The sequence below is a fragment of the Phasianus colchicus genome, chromosome 11 (genome assembly GCF_987193195.1).
Source record: "Phasianus colchicus chromosome 11, bPhaCol1.hap1.1, whole genome shotgun sequence".
NCBI lineage: Eukaryota > Metazoa > Chordata > Aves > Galliformes > Phasianidae > Phasianus > Phasianus colchicus.
In genome coordinates this window covers 6114157-6138533 of record NC_143446.1, presented here as the reverse complement: position 1 = coordinate 6138533, position 24377 = coordinate 6114157, and the positions used below count along the sequence as shown (strand labels likewise).

Sequence of the window (24377 nt, the reverse complement as noted above, 5' to 3'; positions counted from 1 at the left end):
TGCCGGCGGTCACGCAGGCATCGCTCTCACCTCGGTCCGCTCGGAGCGGCTCCGCGCTGCACTGCGCTGCCCGAGAGGCGGCTGCGAGGGCAGGCGTGAGCGCAGCCTTGAAAGGAGGGCTCTCGCACGTACCCGGCTCCCGCGTGAACGCACCCAGGCACAGCCGCAGGCGGGCGCGGCGTACCAGGGGCGCGTGCCCCGCCCCTCGTGCAGCGCCGGGCTCGTGCGCGGTCCGGCCCTCCGCTCCGGGGCCGCGAGAGCGCGGCTGGCTCCGCCCCGTCACGCGCCCGCCCAGCGCCCGCCCAACCCGCCGTGCCGTCAGCGCCGCGCGCCGCGGCCGTCCGTGTCGCCATGAGCGGGTTCCTGGTGCGCGCCCTGCGCGCCGCGCTGCCCGGCCCCGCCGCCGTCCGCCGCCTGCGAACCGCCGCGCCGCGGCCCGCCTACGCCAAGGAGCTCTTCCTGGGGGCGCTGCGCAAGGTGAGCGCGGCACGCCCGGCGCGACGGCTGGCGGCTAACGGCGCCGCGGGGCGGGAGGGGCCGCGTCCGTACCTCGCGGCGGCACCGCGGGGCTGCGGGCCGAGCGGCCCCGCGGGTGCCGCCCCGTTGCCCGGCGGTGCCGTGGGCCGGGCGGCTGCGTGCCGCACCTGTGCCGGCTCGCTGGGAGCCGCGGGTGGGACGGCCGGCTGCGTTTCCCCTCTGCTCAGCACTGGTGAGGCCGCACCTCGAGCGCTGTGTTCAGTTTTGGGCCCCTCACTGTAGGAAAGACATTGAGGCCCTGGAACGTGTTCAGAGGAGGGCAGCGAAGCTGGTGAGGGGTCTGGAGCACAGGCCTTATGAGGAATGGCTGAAGGAGCTGGGAATGGAGGAGGCTCAGGGGAGACCTCACTGCTCTCTATAACTTCCTGAAGGGGGGTTGTGGTGAGCTGGGGGTCGGCCTCTTCTCTCGTGTCATCAGTGATAGACCAGAGGGAATGGTTTCGAGCTACGTCAGGGGAGATTCAAGCTGGACATTAGGAAGTATAACTTTTCAGAAAGGGTGGTCAGGCGCTGGGATGGGCTGCCAGGGAGGTGGTGGAGTCGCCGACCCTGGCGGTGTTCAAGGACAGCGCCGTTTAACGACGGAGTATTGGGAGCTCGTGAAGCAGGGAGTTGTGTGAGTCGTAGTCAGGGTCCATCCCACGAGGTGCCTGTTTGTATATGCCTTTCTCCACGCAAATTTCAATAGAGCAGTCTTCTGGAAAAGCGTGGCATTTGGCAGATCCAGAGAGACCCGGATAGGTCCCAGCAGCGAGCCCAGGTGAAGCTCACGAGGTGTAACAGAGCCGAGTGCAGGGGGCACAGCAGCCCTGCCATCCCCACTGCGGGAAGGAAGGGGACAGACTCCTTAGCAGGGTCTGTGTGGCAGGACAAGGGAAATGCTTTCAAACTGAAGGAGAAGAGACTTAGATTGGATTTAAGGAAGAAGTTTTTTACTTGGGAGCACTTTACTGAGGCACTGGCACGGAGGAGAGGCTGTGGTGCCCCATCCCTGGAGACGTCTGAGGTCAGGCTGGGCAGCCCTGAGCACTGCGTGGAGCTGCAGGTGTCCCTGCTCAGCACAGGGGAGTGGGGCAGGGTGGGCTGTGAGGGTCCCAGCTGTAACGATTCTGTACGTTGATTGCTTGGAAGTTTTTGTTTATTCACATCTACCAGGTTGTGTCACTCCCAGTCTATGATCAGAATGGTTGCATAAAGAGTCTGGCATGTTGAGGGGATGCTAGCAAGCAGCATGGAACAGCACACCCATAATCTGTGTACCCAATGTAAAACATTGTAATACTAAAATGATTCTGATGCAAATGGAAACTGTTTTTAATCCCAAAAGTTGACAAAAGTCATGATTAACAAAGGATTTTTGTATCCTTAGAATTCTTGAAATCTCTGTTTTCTGCTCAGTGTCTCTGACATGCTTTGATAAGAAGTTTAGTCAAGTCCCATTCATTGCATTGGATAAAATTTCTGAACGCTTAGCACAGTCCTTAATTTTCACAGGTTTTATAAGTCCTTCAAATATCAGGTTCTGCTCTTGAGTTTTTCTTTCAATTGTATTGGTGATGTTTTATTTTGTTGTTGTTGTTTTTAATTTAAAAACATGTCTGTTACTTTAGGAAGAAGTTTTCCCTTACCCAGAAATTAGCAATGAAGAACTACAGGAGATCAACCAGTTTGTAGGACCTGTAGAAAAATTCTTCGCTGAAGAAGGTATAATTATTACTTTCTTACTTGTGTGATTTAGTGATTACAAAGTAGTTTAACTGTAGCAGTTAAATAAGATTATTAAAATTTATATAGATAAGTTACTTTATGCATGTGTTTCCAGAATTACAGTACTGCTGATGATACAGCCATGTTAATTTATGGCTTCTTTGTAAAGGACTATTTGGATGCTGTTGAGAAGAAATAAATCTTTAAAAAAAAAAAAAAGAAAAGAAGCAGGGGAGTTGAAAGGATTCAGAGACAGGATTTGAAATGGTGTTTAGTTTGCCTGCATATTGCCATTTACCACTTGATATATTGTGAGTTTTGTGTGAAACATTTTACTTATTGTACTGCACTAAGTAAAGTTCACTATAGATATTCATAAATGGTAACTTTTTGAAAAACAACGAAAAATCAAAAGCATTTACGTATGCTCCTATTTTCAGGATTGAAGTAGTAATTCTGTTTGGAAAAGTCACGTTAGCTGTATGCAGTCCAGATAGGGTTGCAGGTATTCCTTCTATTACTGGTGCAATAGATGAGCCGGTTCTAGAACAGCTGTAGAAAAGCTGTTTTTTACAGATAGCAATCTCTGAGATAGTTAAAAAGAGTCATCTGAGATTTCTTGCTGACAAAGATAGCAGGCCTGGATTGCTGGGCCCTGTGGGAGTTTGAGGAAACTGTAATGTCACAGGTGATAATTTATGAGATACAGGTAATTTTAGCATTAACATTAACTTATACAAATTACACATTTTAATTCTTTGCTTTGTTGGGAAACAACATTTATTGAGTAAAAAAGTGCAAAGGGAGAAATAAAACTATCAGATTGTAAAGCCTGAACAAAAGGTAAGAATTAATTGTCTTTGTTTGCGTTTATGGCTGTTTCTTTTTAATGATTAGGACAATTTGAGGGTGTGGTATAAAATAGATGAGGGGTGCAGCCATAGGTGCTTGGAAACCAGATATGGTTGGCACTGGGTAACCAAAGAAGTGCAGTTCAGCCATCATGCTAAAGCTTGGCAGTCTGTGGTGCAGAGGTGTGGGTGTAATGGGGGAGGAAGGAACAACCCCCCACTGTTCTTCCCAGAAGAGCCAGTGGCGTATGGACCTTCTACAGCATAACTTAAAACTGTGTGGGGGAAAAAATGTCATCAAAAATGTCTTTCCTTTCTGAATGACTTCACTTAGAAGAGGATCAGAATGCTTAGCTGCAAAACCCTATTATATTTCATACAGAAATTACAGAATCATTTAACCAGGGTGAATGGGAAGTTCCTTTAGGAACACACTGCTGCTTTTGCAGAGTTACTGTTTTCTCAGTGCTCTCTGGAAAGATGGCTTACATTCCTTTTGCTGTGGCTGACACCCTTCCTCAGCTGCCTACTGTGATTCTGGTATATTTTCCCTGTCACTGTACAGAACCACTGTGGTAATCTCCTAAGAATTTAAATGCCTCATAAGAGCAAGAGTTGTGTAATTAACCCATTTCCCAGTTATATGCCATTCTATGATTCCATGATTAAGTACTTTAAAAAAAAAAATTATGACCGTGGTTATACTTCAGGAAGAAATACCTGACTTATTCCAGTCGTTGAGTCCACTGGAGTACACATCTGAGGTAATGAAACAAAAATGAGATTTTTCCCCAGTTCCAAGTCCTTTCCTCAGGTCTGTCATGATCTGACTGTCATAATTGGTGTTCTGGGAGCTTCCAGTATGTTCTGTGGTTTGGCTTTAATGGTGTATGTAATAAGGTGGGGTGATCAGATGGAGTGTTGGTTCCATGGCAGATTAGGTTCTTCTTAATGCTTTCAGCTTATTTCATGAGTAAAGTTCTTGATTCCTGAAAACCAGGAAATAGCCTTTGGGAAAGTGATTGCTTGGTAATTTGTAGCATGTCTCTCCTGAAGGACAAAACCTTCTTGAAATGCTTGCTTTCTGGAAACAGAGTTGGACTTCTGGCAGGAGTATGTAGGACTCGCACGTGCTGTCAGCGTTCAAAGACTGGAAAGTGTTTTGCTCTGCTGGGAGGCAGCAGGTTGAGACTGTTAATCTTACAGAAGCCAGCTGTAAGATTAGATTAGGGTTTGAGATTTCCAGCCATGACGGGTTGGAGGCAAATGGAATGGTTCATAAGATCAGACTAAACCTAGAAAAAAATAACTCTTGTGATCTTACAGAATCACAGAATGGCCAGGGTTGGATGGGACCTCAAGGATCATGAATCTCCAACCCCCGTGCCACATGCAGGGCCACCAACCTCCCCATTTAATGCTAGGCTGCCCAGGGCCCCATCCAATCTGGCCTTGAACACTTCCAGGGATGGGGCATCCACAACGTCTCTGGGCAGCCTGTTCCAGTACCTCACCACTCTCTCTGTAAGGAATTTCCCCCTGACGTCCAACCTAAACCTCCCCTCCCTCAACTTAAAACCATTTCCCCTCGTCCTGCAGTTAGCAACCCTTTCAAAGAGTTGATTCCCCTCCTGTTTGTAGGCTCCCTTCAGGTACTGAAAGGCTGCAATGAGGTCACCCCGCAGCCTTCTTTTCTCCAGGCTGAACAAGCCCAGCTCTTTCAGCCTGTCCTCATAGGGGAGGTGCTCCAGTCCCCTGATCATCTTTGTGGCCCTCCTCTGGACCCTCTCCAACAGCTCCCTGTCTTTTTTGTACTGGGGGCTCCACACCTGGACGCAGTATTCCAGATGGGGCCTCACAAGAGCAGAGTAGAGGGGAACAATCACCTCTCTGTCCCTTCTGGCCACCCCTCTTTTGATGGAGCCCAGGATACCATTTGCCTTCTGAGCCGCAAGGGCACACTGCTGGCTCATTTAGTTTTTCGTCTATCAAGACCCGCAGGTCCTTCTCCACAGGGCTGCTCTCAAGGACTGCTCCTTCCAGTCTGTAGGGATGCTTGGGATTCCTCCGGCCCAAGTGCAAAACTCTGCACTTTGCCGTGTTGAACCTCATCAGGTTCACCCAGGCCCACCTTTCTAGCCTCTCGAGGTCCCTCTGAATGGCCATGTCAACCACACCACTCAGCTTGGTGTCGTCAGCAAACTTGCTGAGGGTGCACTCAATTCCATCATCGATGTCATTGATAAAGATGTTAAAGAGCACCGGTCCCAAGACAGATCCCTGGGGGACGCTGCTCGTTACCAGTCTCCACCTGGACATGGAGCCATTGATGACCACCCTCTGTCTGAAGCCTTTCAACCAGTTTCTTATCCATCGAGTGGTCCACCCATCAAATCCACATCCCTCCAGTTTGGAGAGAAGGATGTGGTGGGGGACCATGTCAAAGGCCTTGCTCAAGTCCAGGTAAATGACATCGGTCGCCTTTCCCTTGTCCACCGATGCCGTCACCCCGTCATAGAAGCCACCAGATTGGTCAAGCATGACCTTCCTCTGGTGAAGCCATGCTGGCTGTCACGGATCACACGCCCTTTCCTTGTGTGATCAAACATGTCATCCAGGATGATCTGTTCCATGATTTTCTCAGGCACAGAGGTGAGACTCACCAGCCTGTAGTTCCCGGGGTCCTCCTTGCTCCCTTTCTTGTAAATGGGAGTGATGTGACCCTTCCTCCAGTCATCCGGGACCTCACCTGACAGCCACGACTTCTCAAATATGATGGAGAGCGGCTCGGCAACCACCTCAGCCAGCTCCTTCAGAACCCTGGGATGCAGCCATCCAGCCCCATAGACTTGTACACATTCAGTCTCATGAGGCGGTCTCGGACCTGCTCTGTCCTCACAGCGGGGGGGGATTTACCACCCCAGTCCCAACCCAGAAGTGTAGGGATGCAGGGCTCAGGGACGTGAGAAGTACTGGAATCCTGGCCACCAGTGAACACCAAGGCAAAGAACTCATTCAGTACCTCAGCCTTCTCTTTGTCCATTGAAGCCAGTTCTCCTTTTCCATTTACCAAAGGAGGTACACTCGCTTTGGCCTGTCTCTTCTGGCTGCAGAAAGTCTTCCTATTGTTTTCCACATCCCTCGCTAAGTTCAGTTCCACCTGTGCCTTGGCTTTCCTGATCCCACATCTGCAAGTCCAGATGACATCCCTGTATTCTTCCCAGGTGACACGGCCTTGTTTCCAGGCCTCAGAGATGAGGTGTATGTAAGTATGTGGTGCAACAAGCACAATATTACTAAGCTGCTTCAGAAATCATGTGTAGGGTAATTAGAGCAGGGAGAGGCATGCTGTTCTTGCAGCCCTTTTTTCTGCAGGCTATTTCAGTACTTCTCAAGCTGGTATTTAGGTTAGAGGGCACAGTGCTGGTGACTCATGGACACGGTGACCTTTGCTCTGATTTTAGAGCACTGTGATGTCAAGTTTTTTTTTTCTGTGCTGAAAATCAAGGTTTTAAATTATTAAACCTTCTGTATTTATAGTGGACTCCAAGAAGATTGATCGAGATGCAAAAATCCCACCTGAGACTTTGAAAGGACTGGGGGATCTGGGTCTCTTTGGCATGCAGATTCCAGAGGAATATGGTGAGTAAGTGATCAAGAAGAATTACCCAGTGACCCCTGATAAGATAGTTTGGGTCTCACATAATGTGTCTGCAATATCCTCTGTGTATTCTTGTGGCTGTCCAGGTAACAGAGAGGTGTGGGCACCAAGGGTGTCAGTAGGGGGCTGTGCCCTCTCCTGGCCTAGAGGTACCTGAGTTGGGTAACTAAATATACAAGGTGTGCGTTCCCCCTGGCATAGCATTGTCCTTTTTGTTCAATTTTTGATGGTAGTGGAGTAGCTTGATGTTCTGTGGGACTTGCAGTATCAGCTGATGATTTCTAAAATTACACCAGGTACAGACAACAGTGTCTCATGGAACGGATCTGTCAAAGCTGTCATTCACAGATAGGAATGTTTGACTATACAGAGTTATAGAAGAGTAGTGCCTAGTGATTCACAGTGTAGCTTTTGTGTAAAAACAGTACTGAACACAAAGCTTATGTCTTAAAGGGAGTTGCAGTATAAGTGGGGATCAGACATTAGTTACTCAGTGGGTTAACTCTTAAACTTTCAACGGCAAGAAAATTACAATCATATTCTGATGCATTTTAAAAATCGGATTGAAACTGTTTCATGACTTGAAATATATAAAATAAGAAAAGAGATGCTTGCATTGTCTGCTTTCTAGTGTAAAAGAAGAGAATAATTCAAAGGAAAATAATAGAACTGGATTTGACAATCTGCAGAAACTAGTTCCAGTGGGGAAGATACCTGATTTTTGAAGAGAATAGTGTCAAACAGCATATTGTAAGAATGCTGTATAGAGCTGGAGACATACCTCAGTGTTTATTTGCTTTTGAGGTAATACCCTATTTTCACAGTGGGTTTTGTTCTTCGTTGTTTTATTGTATTAATGTAACTGGTGTTGCTGAGTTCCGCTGATTTCAGTTCCTTAAAGAGATTTTATACAAATTAGAGTATTCTGGACAGCTTGCAATGTAATGGATCATTATGTGATATCTGTTTAATTGTCAGTGCTTTTGGAATGCATTAGAAATCCTGTAAAATGTTTTTCAGTGGGTATTTAGAATGTGGCAAGGTGATGAGGCAATACGATGGGCAAAAGATCTGCAAGTTCTGTCAAGATTTTATTTTCAGGATAGTGTCTTGGATTTTAACCCACGCGGGGAGAGGGGTAATTGGGAATTAAGAAACATACTGAGAAGGCAGGAAGTTAATGTCTAATGAAAGGAGGTGCTGCAAGCAGAGAACAAAGGAAAAACTCAGAGCAGATCATGAGAAAGCATCGTGGCATTGAAAATGTAATTTACTGTTAATTAGAAATGAGTATTTGATCATTAATAAAGTATTATTTCTTCTTGTTTTTGCTATATAATACTGTCAGCTTCTGTTTTTTTTTTAAAGCTTGCAGTCCATTCATGATACTTGCAGAAAATCATAGTCCTGCTGTCTTGTATTTGTATATGCTGGATAAAAACCAGATTGCTACAAACAAGCTACGTTTTTACTGCACCATAATAATACACTTATGATGAGGTTATTTCCTATATTTTGTTGTTTTAAACCTGCTATATTTTTGCTAGAGGTGCTTGTCTTGAAAAGTCTTCAGTCTTACATATTTGGTGCTTTATTTATTGCATGGTATTTTTTGTGATGGTTTGTAGTAGTGGTGTATTTGCATTTAAAATGCAGAACTTTAATGGATGGAACTCATGCACATCGTGTGGAAGTTTTCTCTTTGTCTTGTCATCACTGCAGTCAGTGTGCACTCATCAGTTGTCTCTGAGCTGAGTGTTCATCCCAGTGCCTCTCAGGCTGGGAAAAGAAAGAACTGTGGTTGGATGGGACTCTGACTTCTAAGGAATCTGAGTGTGCTGTGAATGAAGAGGGTGTAAGGAGCAGTGATTGGAATGAATGGCATCGAGGGGATTTGTCCTGGCATTTATTTCGTGTACAGAAAATAGCAGCACTATTGAGACGTCTGCTGAAATTAAAGTGTTTGTTATCCTGACTTCTGTCATTGTCTCTTGTAAAGGATTATAAACCCATAAACCTGGGCAAAAGATTCTCTTGATGAGATAAAGTTGTTTGTTCAGTAGTACACACAGTAATCTTAAGTTATGGGGAGTGGGACTAATGGTGCTGAAAACATGGTGTCCTTGAACAGTGCACTTGGACGGGTGCATCTGTGACGTCTGCTGCTCTGTTCTTTCCATGCTCCTTACCAGCAGCCTCTGTACTTTCAGCAGCAGATCACAAAATGCCTCCAAAAGGTGACTCTGGTGTCAAGTTTTTCTTGAAATAGTCACTTTTTTTTTAAATTAAAAGCATCTTTTGAAGTGTTGCATTTCATTCTCCTTCAGTGCCTGTTTGAAGGTCTCACTGGAGATCTGCTCCATGTCACTTCCTGCCATTTCCAGCAGTGCTTGGACAGCCCGGCTGAATGCCCTGTGTGTGTGTGTGTGTGTGTGTGCGCCCTGCGTGTGCTCTGTGCAGCACTGCTCCTCCTGCTGGGTGGCTGCACAGCTCTGCCGGGCTTCCTTGCCTGCTTCTGTAAGGTCACAAAGTAATTTTATCCTGGATGCACAGAAATTTAGAATCGAGACGTTTCTATGCCAAATCTTGTACTGTTTTCACATGGAGAGTGTTTAACAGGCCTGTCCTACCATTTGGTGGATTATGCTGTGTTTGCTGTGCATTCCTGAGCACAGAAGATCTGCTTCTTTCAATAGAACTACATTCAGCATAACTCATGTTTGTTTAAAAAAAAAATAAACAACTTTTTTTTAAACTGAGCTCTTCTGTCACAAGTGCAGCAACGTGGCAGTTGGTTGTGGACAGTCTATACTAAGGTGTTCCCCCAGCAAACAGTGTCATTTTAATATTTCTGTATTTGAAAGGGAATTCTTGGGCGGGAGGGGGTGAGTTAAATTCTAAGGTATGTGCTTGGAATAAAGCACTGTGCTTGTTGCAGGTGGTCTCGGGCTGTCAAACACCATGTATGCACGGCTGGGAGAAATCATCTCGTTAGATGGATCCATCGCAGTTACTCTGGCAGCTCACCAGGCTATTGGGCTGAAGGTAAAGCTCTTCTGTGTCAAGTAGTTCTGTGCGACCTGCGTAGAAAAGGTGAGGACGTTTGTGTACGTGTGGGCTGAGTGCCCTGTTAGCAAATCAGAGTGAAACAATCCCAAGCTTTGTAAAAAAAATAAAATAAAATACTGAAAACGATAAAATATTGGCAGGGCTGACGTTAAGGGAAGGTGACACAGGTTGAACGAGGCTGCGTATTGTGGGAAGTAAGCAGAGAAAACCTACCCAAGATCAGCGTGTTGTGGCCAGCATGAATTTCAAACTGATTTTCTGTGTAGCCTTAGGGATCTAACACTACCAGCTTTTATGATGGATGGGTTGGTAGTAGTCTGAAGCTTAAAATAGCACAGAGGTTTTTATAATAAAAAATTGTTCCAGGATTTGAGCAGATTAAAAATGAGTGTGTGTTCCTCACCTTCCTTAGAATGTCCCCATCTGCAGTGAGCTGCCTAGCTGCAGAGCAGTTTGGTGAGCAGTGCAGTATCAGATGCTGCTGCTCTTTCTCCTGCTTTGACCAAGTTTGGATCAGTTGATGTTAATCCTTCCTCATTTGTTGGGTATTGATATCTTACCTGCTTAATCATAAAACCCCCCCGTACAGAAAATAAATACAACTCTCTACAATAAGAAGTAATTAAAATAAAATTAACTCTTTTTGAGAGTGTAGTGAAATAATTGAGAAATTAGGTAAATTATGTTCTGTTCTCTGATTTGGAGCTTCTAGAATTGATGCTTTTTGATTTACTTATTTAAATAAAATCATAATGAAGGTGTGACAAGTTATGAGGGGAGGACTGTCTCTGTGCCTTTCAGAGCAACAGTTACATCTTCACTTAGAGCATAAGAATCCAGAAATCTCTCTGAGAGGGCAGCCTTAACAGTGAGCTGCTCCCTGGGGGCCTCTGAACAGCTGTTACTTTGGCATCTTTTAATGTCAGATCAGTAATAATGTCCATTGTTTATTAAACTTTTTTTTAGTATTGCCTTTTTATGCCATATAATTTGCAGATGAAGATTCCTGAAGTTGGTACAGTTTGTCAGCTTCAGTTCTGCTGATATAGTTTGATGCTGAAAAGTTTTCTCCTAATTCTTTGCATAGGGAATCCTGATTACTGGCACTGATGAACAGAAAGCCAAATACTTGCCTAAGCTGGCATCTGGGGAGCACATAGCAGCTTTTTGTCTCACTGAACCTGGAAGGTACTGTTTTTTAACTACAGAATCTTCAGAAAGCACCAGAACACCAAAATGATACTTTCTTTACTGCCTGATTGCTTTGTCACTGTATAAAATCTTTGCTAATTTGTGCCTGTTGTCCCTGTGTATGTCAGTATCCATTTTTAAAACATTGTAATTCATCTTTTCCCTTGTGCTTATGGCAGCTCTTAGGAAATCACTAACCAGTGTTTGATGGTAGCTGCATTACTGCTCTCAGTTGTTCCCAGCTCAACTCTTCATGTACTTTTAAAAATAATGTGCTGTGACTTTCAGTTCTTTTTCAAAATTATAAAAGCCTGCACCAGTATTGAAGGTGCTACCAAAAACAGTAAGAAGGATTTTTGGTCTACTGTTAGAGTTTAGACAAGGTGTCTTTGTAGCAGCAACTTCTTTTTGAAGCCAGGGTTGTATCTGAGTTTACTCCTTGATAAAACCAGCAGGCTCTGTCAGTGCAGAAGAGGTGGTTTTATTAAAATCATGCAGGCAGATGGTTTGCTGTGGGATGGCTGAAGGCGCTGGTGGAGGGACAGAGCAGTCAAATACTTGAAGGTGAATCTCGCCTACCTGTACAATGCAGTAGTTTCAAACTGTCTTTTCTGCTAAGACATCTTGCAGTGACCATCTGATTCACTTGCTTATTTTCATGCTGTTGTGATATAGAATTCTTCCCATTAGCAGTGCTGACTTTTACTCACTCATAAGCCCAGCTTTGACCCTCTAAAAATTGTTCTGTTTGCAAGCAGAATATGCACTAGTAACATTTAAGCTTTTCACAAAGTCATCCAAGCAAGGGACTTTGAAATAACGTACAGGAAGAAAACAAGGGCTAACTTTGTTCTGAAAGTCTTCTAACAACTTTATTTAGCCTTGTATTATTTTTGAAAACTGCTAGTCTGGTAAGTGCACCTTCAGTCTCTGTTGGTATTTCTGTTCTAGCACACAGGAGCAATCATTTTTACAGCTGAATTTAAGATCACTCTGATCCTATTAAAGCATCAGCTGAGATCTTGGTGTTCCAGGAACTTGACTGTCTACAGCTGAAAGCTGAGATATTGTTGTGTTCAAATTTGTTTCAAGGGGGAAATGATGTGCTTCTCACCTATGTAATAAGGTGATGACTGAAGAGAGTGCTTAAACGTTTAATCACAGAACAGCAGTTCTCAATGTCTTTGTTGTAATTTGCCTGCGATTTTATTCTTGTAGAAAGCATGTGATGTGCCCAAACATTTGTTGATGGAGTCCTGTCACACATTAATCTGTTTTTCATTTCTGCTGAGCCTTTTTTCCGTTAGAATATCCAAGCAGGGTATAAGCTCTTGAGGAATAACTTCCATGTTATAAACTTGATTGCGTTTTAGGATAATGGATTCAGCATATGGTCCAATAGCTGATAGTGCAGCCCAACAAAGGTGCTTACGTGGCATTCTGATGCTTGGGTCAGCTGATAAGGTGGATAACAGAAGTTAATCAGCAGAAATGTCCCCCTCAGGGTGACTTTAGTGGAATTCATCAGTATTTTTGAATCTGGGAAGTTCTCCTGTTATTTACAAATGAAAATTGATATAGTGCTATTGCATACAATTATGAACACTTTTTTTTTAAAGATGGGAAGGAGGGGGGAAAAAGTAGTTCTGTTTCCTAAAACATGTTTATGTCTTTAAGCACTAACAAACAACTTGTTTTGCTTTTAGTGGAAGTGATGCTGCATCCATCCAGACAAGAGCAACCCTCAGTGAAGATGGGAAATACTTCATATTAAATGGTTCCAAGGTATCCACTCACAGACTGGAAATATGTTTTTTGTTAAAAGTTTATAGAAAACACTCTCGTCTATTGCAGCATTATCATTTGTTTTACCAAGTAAGATTCTAGCTGGGCAACTGCATTGGACTTTGAGGGTCTCCAAACTGGTGAAGAATGACCATGGGCCAGACAGAAAAGTGCACATTCAGGGAATAACTTTGAACTCTTAGTGATAAAGATACAGACCACCCTCCCATCAAGTTACTCCTCTCTTGTCCCCAATCAGTGTTTAGGTTTGTAGGGTGGGTTAATTAGCTCTCCTGTGAAACCATAGGTGAAGAGAAATCTGAAACCTTACTTTCCCCTTCTTTCATTCTTCGTCATGCCAGACTTTGTAGTTATTTTTGAAAGAAAAGATCAACAGTGAATTAAAAATTGGACTGCTTGGACCATTCTGAAACTGGCAGAATACTCTTGAAAGATACACAGCGTACTGGATTCAACAGTATTTCATGCTTTTGATCTGTAGTTCTTGTTATGTTTGTCTGTGATGTGACACCACCTGTGGAGGTCATAAATATATGGCCTAATACTTAGCATCAGGAGTAAAATTGTATTGGGCAGAGTGGGTCTGGAGTTTGTATTGCTCTTGCACCCATCACGTGCCATATATAAGAGGCTACACAAGCTTTGGGGAAAATGTACTGTTTAATTCAGTTCTATCACAAATTATTTTTACAGTTGGTCCAAAGTTACCATACTCTGATCAACTATCCTTGGAAACAGTTTAACAAGGCAAAATTAGTAGCAGAGCATTCATTAGGTTGTAAGGGATGAAAAAATTTGTTTCTGCTCCATTCATTGCTGACATCTGTTACAAAATAATTAAGAACAGTGGTAATAAACTCAAAATGAATGTATTTCTTTCCCCTCTCAAAACAGGTCTGGATATCAAATGGCGGCCTTGCTAGTATTTTCACAGTGTTTGCTAGGACAGAGATTGTTGAGAAGGATGGACAAGTAAAAGACAAAATTACTGCCTTCATCGTAGAGCGAGATTTTGGTGGAGTCACACATGGGAAACCTGAGGATAAGTTAGGCATTCGAGGCTCCAATAGTAAGAATCATTTAAAATTGTTAACAGAAATTGTTCTAATACTTCTGTTTAAGATCAGCTGAATTCAAAGGCAGATCAGTATCTTTTCCATGTATCAGTGTAAGTTTCATGTTTCTTTACCTAGCTTTTCTTCTGAGTCCTTCCTCATGCAGGCTCTGAAATAAGAAATCCATATTGTTCAATTCTTTTCTGCACACCTGAAGCTGCACTTTCATGCAGTGAAATAACTCAGAAGATTCAGTAACCAAGTAACTTTAATCTAGAAGTAAGTTTTCTTAGGTTTTTCTTCAACTTACTGCTGCTTGCACGTTTTCACAGTCTATCATTTGGACTTTATTGTGGTATCAGTTCCATAAAATAGAGCCAAAACTATAGTTCTGTAGTTTATGTGCATTAATTTTATTGACTATTTTATATCAGTAATTGATGACAGCGACAATCATTTCCCAAAATCAAGCTCCACTGGCAAAGTTTCATAATCTCTCTTTCACAGTACATTAGGAAAACTTTACTTCTTGTTACAAAAGTCTGTTGTGTTCCTGAAAGCTTTTAAATATTTTTCCATTATGATCCAACAGTTATTAACAAACTAACTCTGTGTTTCAGCCTGTGAAGTGCATTTTGAAAACACTAAAGTGCCTGTAGAGAACGTGCTTGGAGAAGTAGGAGGTGGATTTAAGGTAAGCAGGAACCAGCAGTAACAATTTTTTCAAGTCTTAAGATTTATTCTTATTTGTTAAACAGTTTCTTTATTGGAAGTATCAACACTCCCAGCTAAGGACAGAATTATCGGTTTAGCTGATGTGCCTGGTATTATTCACTGGTTTCACCAGGGTAGTGTACATACGTGCCATAAGCTCTGAGTTGGGTATCCATAAAATCCTAGACCAGGTCCTGCTTTTGTTTGTTTTTTTAGTATAGGAAACATTCTGTTCTCTTCTGGAGAGGAAGGAACTTCTAACAGAACTTGGGCACTGAGCTGTCATCTTTTTCTGCAGCCAGAATTGGATTGTAAAGGGGGAAGACAGAAATGAGTGTAACAGGAAATAGTTCGAGGAAGGTCTGTCCAGGCAGTACCCAAGGTACCAGAGAATGGCTGAGAAGTTTCCCAGGACCAGATGATATAGCACAAGATGCTGAGAGGACACTGAGATGCTGTTGCAGGCATGGCTTTTCTTCATTGCACCCAAGCAGTGTGGTACCTGTAAGGACAATACTGCTCACTTTTCTGAGTCTGACGTGTAGATTTGCAAAACTCTTCTTAATGGTCCTTGTGAGTTTTCTTACTGCTCCAATAACATTCAGTTCCAGATCTAAATTCTAAATAGAATTTCCTCTAACGTAGGTAACATAAGAAAAGGTAAGTTTCACAGTTTTTTTTTCTTCAGATAATCATCACAATTTAAAAGGTAGGAATGGTGGCTTTTTGCTAAACATAAGTGTCTGTCTTTGGACTGAGTCATTTATGTTTCCCTTAAATAAACAGGAATACTGAACTTCAACATCTTTATACAGTGTGGGTCTGTATCTCATTTCTGCACTTCTCATCTTGTTCCCCTTTCTTGTACGTTGCTGTAAGACTCAGCAGAATTTTGACAAGTGAATTGCTGTTTGATACAGACACATTCCCAAAATGAGCATCTTACCTCACCAAAATTCTGCTTTTTGTAGGTAGGAGTCCTTTGTTTTGCTTCAGGATGACTTTTTAAAAGAATTAGTACATTTTAACAGCTTTTGGTGGGTGGGTGTTACAGCCTGCCCAAGGGTAAGACTAAGATGAGACTGCTGAATATAGAGTGAAAATTTAAAAGAAAAATTGAATGGATATTTGTGCTTCTAAGGAGAATTTCTGCCTTCCTCCTCTACAACAGCAGAGACAAGATGCAGTGCCAGTATAAACGTGTGCCTTTTTCCTGTGCAGTATAGAACAGATATTTCTCTAAGGGCTTTTTCTGGGCTGTTTTCTCCAGGTTAGCCCTCTGAAATCCAGTATCTTTTCTTGTCCGTTTTTTTAGTACAGAAATGACTGAATAATGAGTAATTGAATCATCAGTATCAGGAAACTGTTTTGTGTATGAAATCAGATGTGTTAGGTTGTCTGAAATGCCAGGTTTTAAAGCATTTCTGGTGAGATGCTCAGTGCTGCATTGACTGCCCAATTTGAGGGACTGGTATTGCAGGTAAGAAGCATACAGTGGTGATGAATGAAATCCAAGAAACACTAAAAACATGAAGCCAGAGAGCAGTTTTTTCACCTTAAACAAGAAAGCCCATTTTATTTTCACAGGTTGCCATGAACATCCTGAACAGTGGAAGATTCAGCATGGGCAGTGCATCTGCTGGAATGATTAAAAAATTGATAGGTGAGTGAATGAGGTGTTCTGGATTACTGCATGCCATGGGGAAAAAAAAATGTGATCTGTGTGAGGTATATATTAGTGCTAATTCAATACAGTAACATTAATCTTGATCAGAACATCACTACTGTCAGTCATAACATATTTTGATGTATTTAAAACACTATTTTTATTTAAAATTTTGATTAAAAACTTGTAAAAACTGAAGATGATGCCTCGGTTACAGTTATTCTGAGGTAAAGAATTCTTACTAACACAGAAATATATCTGACTGCTTTTAGACAGTGTAGTCTCCTTTCAAATTCCAATCGTGTTCAAAGCTTACATGCACTAGTAAGTACTAAAATTGGCTTCTACCAATAGTTACCCAAAATACTAACAGGCATCTCTCAAAAAAGTAATTAGCATTAAAACGTGCTTCCTCTGAGCACATTTGGTATGGTGGGTGGGTCTTGTTTAAAAGCCTTTGGCACAGCAGCCCCAGATGATGCAGTCATTCTGAGGGTGTTTTCCAGTGTGTGCTGTTGATCAACCCCCACTGCTTCAGCAGTCAGTAGAAAAACACTGTTTCCATACAGCAGGAATGATGCATCACAGCAGTGATAGTTGTACTATTTTGAGATTGTTTTGTGATGTTTGTTTTTTTTTTTTTTAAGAAATGACAGCAGAGCACGCTTGTACCAGGAAACAATTCAATAAGAAACTGAGTGAGTTTGGATTAATTCAGGTAATTAAAAAAAATGGAAAACCTCCATCTCTGTGCTTTGTTTTGCTTAGGTGCTGTGACACAGACTGTACTGAGATCCTTTAGAGAGTACTAGATTAAAAAAACACAAGAGGTGTTGCATTTGTGTAAATTCAGTGCAGACTTCTGTACGTTGATCTTTTATCTAATTTTAAGTGAATAACAAATGAAGAAAGTACTTTAAGATTTTTCATGAGTGCTTTGCAGTAGTACTTTTATAAGATATTATTGGATTATATGTTAAAACATAGGAAAATATACTCTTCAGTTTCAGCATTGTTGCAAGCTTGGCTACGGTGTTCTGCATCAGTGTATGACTCCTTTCATTCCTATCTGACAGGAGAAGTTTTGTTTTATGGCTGTGAAAGCGTACGTAATGGAGAGCATGGCTTACCTCACAGCAGGGATGATGGACAGGCCAGGCCTCCCAGACTGCTCCGTGGAGGCAGCCATGGTCAAGGTAATTGATGTTCCTGAAGGATTTGCCAACAGCGCTGAGCTAATAAAGACCAACACCTTTCTTGATCTTCAGTCTACATTACAAATTGCATAGAGGCTCAGGTATTACTTTAGATGTACATACAAAAACTTCAGCTAGATTTAAAAATTAAAGACTTTTGTTTTCCACGCATTACAGATTACCTTCTGTTCAGGCTTGTATCCCCACACAAAGGACAGACTGCATAGAGCACATTTGGCATATTGGGGTCCTCTTGAATTCTCTTTCTCTGCAGTTTCACACGCAAAAAAAGTGCTTAAGTTTTATTTCCACTACAGACCTGATTAGGGAGCTTCTCTCTTGGCTTGAATGCAGAATTCACACTCAGTGAGAGCCAGGCCCTCTCTGAGAAGGAGTGTGGCTCTTTAAGGCATTCCTGCAGCATACAGGTGGGTGCTGTTGGCTGGCAGTGCAGCCTTGAAGAGAAATCAGGAATTTCAGCCCCCATGCTGGTCTTCTGAGTTCAGAACACGTGTGCCTGTGAAGTGGGCCAATGTAAAGTACTCAGAAAGACCAGCTGTGTTTGTTCTTTCACCTTGTAGCTCTGACCCCCATGGAAACATTGCCTTATTCAGAAGTTTATGTGGCTTGCAAATACGGGAGATGTTCATTTTTCAAGTAACTTTTCACTTTGACACCTTGAGGCACAAGAATATTATTTCAGGAAAACTTTATACTGGACTACTGTAGAAGCACTACAAAGTATTACAGTAATGGTGCACAGATAGAATCCTTCCAAATCCAGTGTTACTTCCTGTTTTAACTTGCAGTATAATAACAAAGCAATGATGTCTGTTCTTACTGTGTGAACCACGGTGACTGAGTGCTGTTAATGGCAGGTGTTCAGTTCTGAAGGTGCGTGGGCCTGTGTAAGTGAAGCTCTGCAAATTCTTGGAGGCCTTGGCTATATGAAGGATTACCCCTATGAACGCTATCTCAGAGATTCCAGGATACTGCTCATTTTTGAGGCAAGTATGAATATACTGTTTGTTTTAACAGCAACTGACAAAAACACAAACTTCTGTAAGCCTGAGGTGAAACAAATCCAGCGCAGTTCTTGTTTAAGTAGGCCTTTGTCTGGTTAGCTCTGAAGTCTGTAATAGTTGGAATAAGCCTGAAGAACTAATCTTGTTTTCTTGGGTGATATAGGTAGTATTTTTCCTATAATAAATTCGGAGATTCTGGATTTTATAGATTAACCACAAAGTGTGGGCTCACTAGGAACTGACACCAGCTTTGCCCTTGGAAAGAACGTGTATCCCAGTACTGCAATGTACTGTTTGTTTCCTCTTAAACATGCAGGCATTTTCTGGATGTTTTGGACAAAACGTGTATCTGACTGTACCTGTTTCAGATACCCCATCATGGAAATAAAGTCCCAGCTCATGCTTTGGGGTGGTTGGAATTTTGAATGTGTTGGGGAATTCTGAATTATTAAAAGCACTGTTTTGAACTTCTGTGTTAAACTGTTTTAGCTCACAAGTGAAAATCAGTTTATGTTCAGATTGCATATGGTGAACTGTGGCTTAAGCAAGAGAGAATGAAACTGATGTTCTCATTCTGTCAAGCATATTTTGAAAACACTTCACTGCTTTTATTCTCATTTATCTAACGTGCAGTAGGATTTGGTAAGAGGCATAGGCAAAACTTAATTATTTTTACACAACTTCTCTAATAGGATTTTCTGATTCTTGCACCTAAGCTGCTCCGTTCTGAGACTGCGCAGCCTTTCCTCTGTGTGCTGCTTAGAAGCAAAGCAGGGAAGCTCACAGATTAATTTGGATTAATTTGAAGTTTCACCTTGTTGATGAGCGTTTATTTAAAACAACAAGTTAGTTGTGAAGTTTGTTCTCTACTGTTTTCAAGTGGGATTATCATCTGTATGTCTGATTCACACGAGTTTTTCTTGGGGAGACCATGTAGAAATCAGTGTTTGTTTCCTGTTGTCAGGACAGCAAAGATCTCAGCTGGCAGTTAATGCAAGCAAGAACTTTCAAACAGGTTTTGAGCTTGAACCCTGCCCCCAGCTGTTTGTGGTATCTCACATAACTAGGAAGAGTCAGTTCCAGTACTGACTCAAGGAGCAAAAGCTGCCAGCATGTAACATCCTCCTCTGTTGGACTGGCTGTAGGAAGCCTTGTGTTCAAGAACACATTTCAGTAACTCAGTTCATTTTCTCACTGATCTTCACAGTTCAGTCAAGTTATTTTCCAGCTATGTGTGTTAAGGCAGTCAGTCTTAAAGTGGATTCCGGAACATCACGTTTGTACAGGCTTATAATCTCCATTTCCTGATCTGCTTATGCTTTCCAAATGGGCATAATGAACACAAAGGAGTATTTAAGTATTCCTTTACTGGAACAATACAGAAGTTATTTTTTCATCCAGGTGCATTCAGCCTGGTTTCTTTTTAGCTCTGTTACATATACATGGCTAATAATGAAAAGCTCAACTTCTTCATGATCAGATGAGGTCAGAATTTCAGCACTAAGAAGTGACCTAAAGCCAGCAAACATTCAGGGATGGGTAAAGAGTGATCTTTTAAATCTGAAGCAGTGTTGCATTAGAAAGGGAAGATCAGCTGGAAGACCTGCTTAGAAATATTTGTTATATTTTATGTAAGTAAATAGTTAACAAAAGAACTTCTCTTTAAATACACGTACCTACAAAAAGCAAAGCCATTTACCTACATGTGATGATCATGTTTTGTCTGCTGTTGATCTCTCAAAATAATTGTACCTTACAAGTAATGCACGTTAGAATATTCCCAGGAAAAGCAGAGTACAAAAGTTATGTAGACAGTGAAAGTAGTACTGAAAAAAAACCCTATAAAATATTAGCACAGCATACCCGGATTTTGGGAATACTAAAAATGCTTTGATATTACATATCAGTTTGATATTATTGATATATTGCTATGTTTTTTTGCAGGGAACAAATGAAATTCTGCGAATGTATATTGCTCTGACGGGTATGCAGCATGCAGGCAAAATCTTAACTGACAAAATTAAGTATGTTCTTCTTCATTGCTAATAGTTTTTAATGAACTAAACAGAGTGATAATTTTAACTATATCTAAGGGGGAAATTAATTTCTTAATAAGTTGTCTGAATGGCAGTTCATTGTATAGGGGTCTGTGTTTTTTCTTTTTAGTTGGCATTATTTTATATGTTTAGGAATCTTGGCTGACTGTATCTTACTTTATATTTCCAGCTTGTGTACAATTATAAGACCAGTAATTAAAACAACTTAAGATTTTATACCAAAGTGTTACTGGTATTTCAACAGCTGTTTTTTACTCAACATTTTAGAGAAATCAAGAAAGGAAACATAGGATTGGCACTGCAGGAGTTGGTAAACAAAGTAAGGGACTCAACGGGCAGAAAAGTGGATTATGGGATAATGGAAGAACGTGGTGGATTGGTGCATCCCAGCCTCCAGGTAAGAGCCAGACACTGCTTGTCACAACTGTGTGTCTGTTTATGCAGAACAGAGTATGATTAGGAAGGGGGAGATTTACAAATCTAAGCAGGGTTTGTATCATTTCAGGGGTAAGGACCCATGTTACAACTCTGTGCTTACAACATATCCAGGTTTATATCAGTTTAAGTAATACCTACAAACTGCCCTGCATAATATGCTAAGCTAGATAACGCATCACTTTCCTGTTTAATGGTGATGTGGTTGTAACTATGAATTTCGGTGAGCTACGGATACACTTGCTTCACCACTTAATTCTTAGGGCCACGAAGAAAAAAGGTGTTGGTTTTTCTTTTGTTTGTTTTGTTTCTAAAGTTGTTAATAGGAAAAGAAAAATTAATGTATGTTCTTCCTATGGTGTTCTGTAATGATCTGAGGAGGTGTAATGAAATCATTTTTTGTCAACAAATGTGGCCCTAAGTCAGCTGTGTCAAACACACATGTAAGAGGATTTGCTAATCCTGTGCTGTGCACCTGGCACTGCTTTCACCTCAAGTAAATGCACTGTGTGTCCTGCAGTGCCACCAGTGTATGTGGGTGGGTTGTGTTACCAGCAGTAATGCTGACCTACCTTGTGTGCTGGATGGGAACACCTCTAATACCTCACACACAGAGACCATGGCCATTCATATTACAAGAACTAATTATCAATTGCATTCAAGAATTAATAAAAGCCAAATGTGACACTGGAAATTCTCCTACCTCCTTACCAGCAGAGTTTGAAGACATGGGCAGTAGCACATAATACTGCCTTCCTGGGGTTTTGTAGCATGCAGCATGTAAAATATGCATCAGGTTTGTTGTGCAGAAGTTGAATAGAAATTTTTCATACTTATTGTGTAAGCATAAAGAAGACTATACTGAAAAGTTAAACAAGTAAAATCAGCACTTTTTAATGCATATCTTATTGCTAAAGAAACGTGCTTTAACTGACTTTTAACTCAGTATTAAGAACACAGTAGTTGGCAAGAGAAAAATCTAACAGACAGATAAAAAGAATACAACTAAGCAGTGGTTTTCCACTCAGAAAATACTGTGATTTAAAATCCCATTAGGTACACAGGCGAAGTCTCTCTCCTTTATAGCTGGGGAAATGTAGAATGTTGAATGATAGTCTTAAAAGGGAATTATTTTCCTTGACTAGAAGTTGTAAGCAGATTTAGCAGCAAACTGAAATTCCGTGCTAGGGGAAAGGGGTTCTTTTTTTGTGATGGGGCACACACATCTCGGGCTTTTGATGGAGTTGCCTGTTAATTGTTCAGCTTTGTATGCAGCATTACATTTTTCATTGCATTTTGATCCCTCAAATCAATCACAGACCCCTTAGGGGACTAAACTTCAGTCTTTGCTAAGTTTAAAAAACAAAACCTGAGCTTTGTGCTGTGGTTGAGAATTGTAGTTTGATTTCTGCCTATTAACTGGAACTGCTGGCCTCCCACAGAGAGAACTGCCTCATCCATTTTGGTTTATTGGCTGGGCAGTATAGGAGTGGCACACGCATCCCAGCATGTCGGTTATCTAAACGTCCCATTTCTGGTAGGGACTTCTGTAGGTTTTTATTTACCTTTGGAGAATGTCCAAATTGTTTAAATGTACTTAAAATATTAAGTATGTATTTTTCTGTTTTATTTTTTAGGAGAGTGGCAAGAAACTTGAGGAAAATGTTTACTATTTTGGAACTACAGTGAGAGGCCTACTCACTAGGTTTGGCAAGGTAACAACAGTATCACATTGAGTTTTGTCTTTGAACTTTTTGTCGACCACACTGGTCTCACTACAATCTGGAGTGGACAGTGTATGACTAGAGCCAGGATTTCCTTTGCACAGCTGATAGCTGTTGGCTGAGAAAACATACTCCAACTCTATACTAACTTGATGCAACAACCAACTTTCACTTATTTAAGCAAACACTGTGATCAGGTTAATGAGTCCTTGTATTCCTGTAAGTGCAAATCCTGCTTGCTGCTATTTTAAGTATGCTGCTGTAAGCAGGCAGTGGAAGGTAGCTACAGGTACCCCAGATTTATGAGAGTTCTGAGCATGCTTATTAGGCCACACCATGAAGCACTCAGCACTAATAGATGTGTTTGTTTGGTTTTTTGGTGTAGATAGAAATTCAAAAGCTAAATCACAGAGTCATTTTTAGCACTTACCAAAGCAGTTTCTGGCTGTAGCCAGCAAGCCTGGAAAAGGTGGAGCATAGGTTTTGGATTAAATACTTCCTAAGAGTGGAAATTCAGTGTAATAACTTACCTGTCTATGCTCTAAATAAGTATGAACATTAAGTATGGAAAAAATAGTCCAACGGAAGTCTATAACCTGATCATTTTCATTCTTCTAGACAATAGTGGATGAGCAGTTGGCTCTGAAGAGAGTGTCGGATATAGTTATTAATTTGTATGCAATGACAGCAGCTATTTCCAGAGCGAGCCGGTCCATCAGCATTGGCCTTAGGAACCACGACCATGATGTAAGTGTACTTCAGTATCAGTCACAGCCATCTAACACCTGTGCTGTGTGGATGACACTCCCTAACAAATCAGTGATAAGGATCATTCTGCCTAGTTATACGTTTTATAAGTAAGGTGCACTATATTAGACCTCTCCTTGAGATGTTAACCTAGATAACTTGTGCAAGTCTGTAACGAGCTGCTTTTTCCTTGACTGATCAACTTTCCCCTCACCTCTGCAATAGAGGTTGCCTCACAAGCATATTGCAGTTCTAAAAAGCACGCTAAGCTATCAGACATTGCATGCTTGTGTCTCAGACTGGGTAAAAACTTCAGTGACAGATCGTTTTCATTACACTAAAGCTACACTCTGCATTTGTTAAGAATGTGTATCTACTGCAACAAACTCCTGGGAAACAAATGAAACTGCACTGATTTGTTTCTCATGCCTGGATACACCACACCACTTACCTCTCCAGTTTTCTGAGCACACAAACTGCAATATTATCCAAGTATTTAGAACACTTTGACATACATAGATTTATGAATTAATTAGGACTTTACACGTTCTCTTAACCCTTCTAACATCATGCTGTTCTTCCCAAATTCTTTCCACATTATCAACTGTTAATAATTATTACTTTTCCTCACTAAATGTCTCCACAGTAGAGTGAGAGACGTTGACACGTAGGAGATGATAGTGTAGCTCATGTAAAGTTTCATAGTAACAATTAAGCTTGCTACAGTTAATTGTGAGACAAATCCAAACTGATGAATTTTAGTGGTCCTGAGATTTCAGACCTTGTGTAAAAGTCCTTCTGAACTTAGTAGCACAAATGTCTTCTAGTCAGTATCCTGTGCAGGGGACAGCCCAACACTGTGATGGAGTAGCTGTGGGAAATAAATAAATGAGCTTGCAGCATACATCACTCTTACAGGGCTCCTTATCTAAGACA

The 24377-nt window shown here is 41.8% G+C and overlaps 2 protein-coding genes across 8 annotated transcripts in view; one reads left to right on the top strand and one right to left on the bottom strand.

Moving 5' to 3' along the window:
* The first annotated feature begins 321 nt into the window (after window positions 1–321).
* ACAD9 (acyl-CoA dehydrogenase family member 9) overlaps window positions 322–24377 on the top strand; it is a 24844-nt gene continuing 788 nt past the window's right edge. The window contains exons 1-16 of one of the 2 annotated variants that reach the window (XM_031608835.2): window positions 322–477; window positions 2148–2241; window positions 6636–6737; window positions 9695–9801; window positions 10913–11013; window positions 12723–12801; window positions 13717–13891; window positions 14498–14571; window positions 16179–16254; window positions 16905–16975; window positions 17334–17453; window positions 18332–18460; window positions 20423–20502; window positions 20803–20932; window positions 22608–22685; window positions 23313–23441. In XM_031608835.2, coding sequence (XP_031464695.2) covers window positions 352–477; window positions 2148–2241; window positions 6636–6737; window positions 9695–9801; window positions 10913–11013; window positions 12723–12801; window positions 13717–13891; window positions 14498–14571; window positions 16179–16254; window positions 16905–16975; window positions 17334–17453; window positions 18332–18460; window positions 20423–20502; window positions 20803–20932; window positions 22608–22685; window positions 23313–23441 — 1671 coding nt within the window. In that variant the 5' untranslated portion in view covers window positions 322–351. Of the gene's footprint in view, window positions 478–691; window positions 710–2147; window positions 2242–6635; window positions 6738–9694; window positions 9802–10912; window positions 11014–12722; window positions 12802–13716; window positions 13892–14497; window positions 14572–16178; window positions 16255–16904; window positions 16976–17333; window positions 17454–18331; window positions 18461–20422; window positions 20503–20802; window positions 20933–22607; window positions 22686–23312; window positions 23442–24377 lie in introns of those variants that run through there. The other variant, XM_090148095.1, reaches the window with a different exon arrangement.
* CFAP92 (cilia and flagella associated protein 92 (putative)) overlaps window positions 24117–24377 on the bottom strand; it is a 25127-nt gene continuing 24866 nt past the window's right edge. For all 6 annotated transcript variants that reach the window (XM_090148082.1, XM_031608771.2, XM_031608801.2 and 3 more), the window contains exon 18: window positions 24117–24312. Coding sequence is in view for 4 of the 6 variants with exons in the window: in XM_031608794.2 (XP_031464654.2) it covers window positions 24246–24312 (67 nt within the window). In the remaining 2 variants the exon portion in view is untranslated. The remainder of the gene's footprint in view (window positions 24313–24377) is intronic.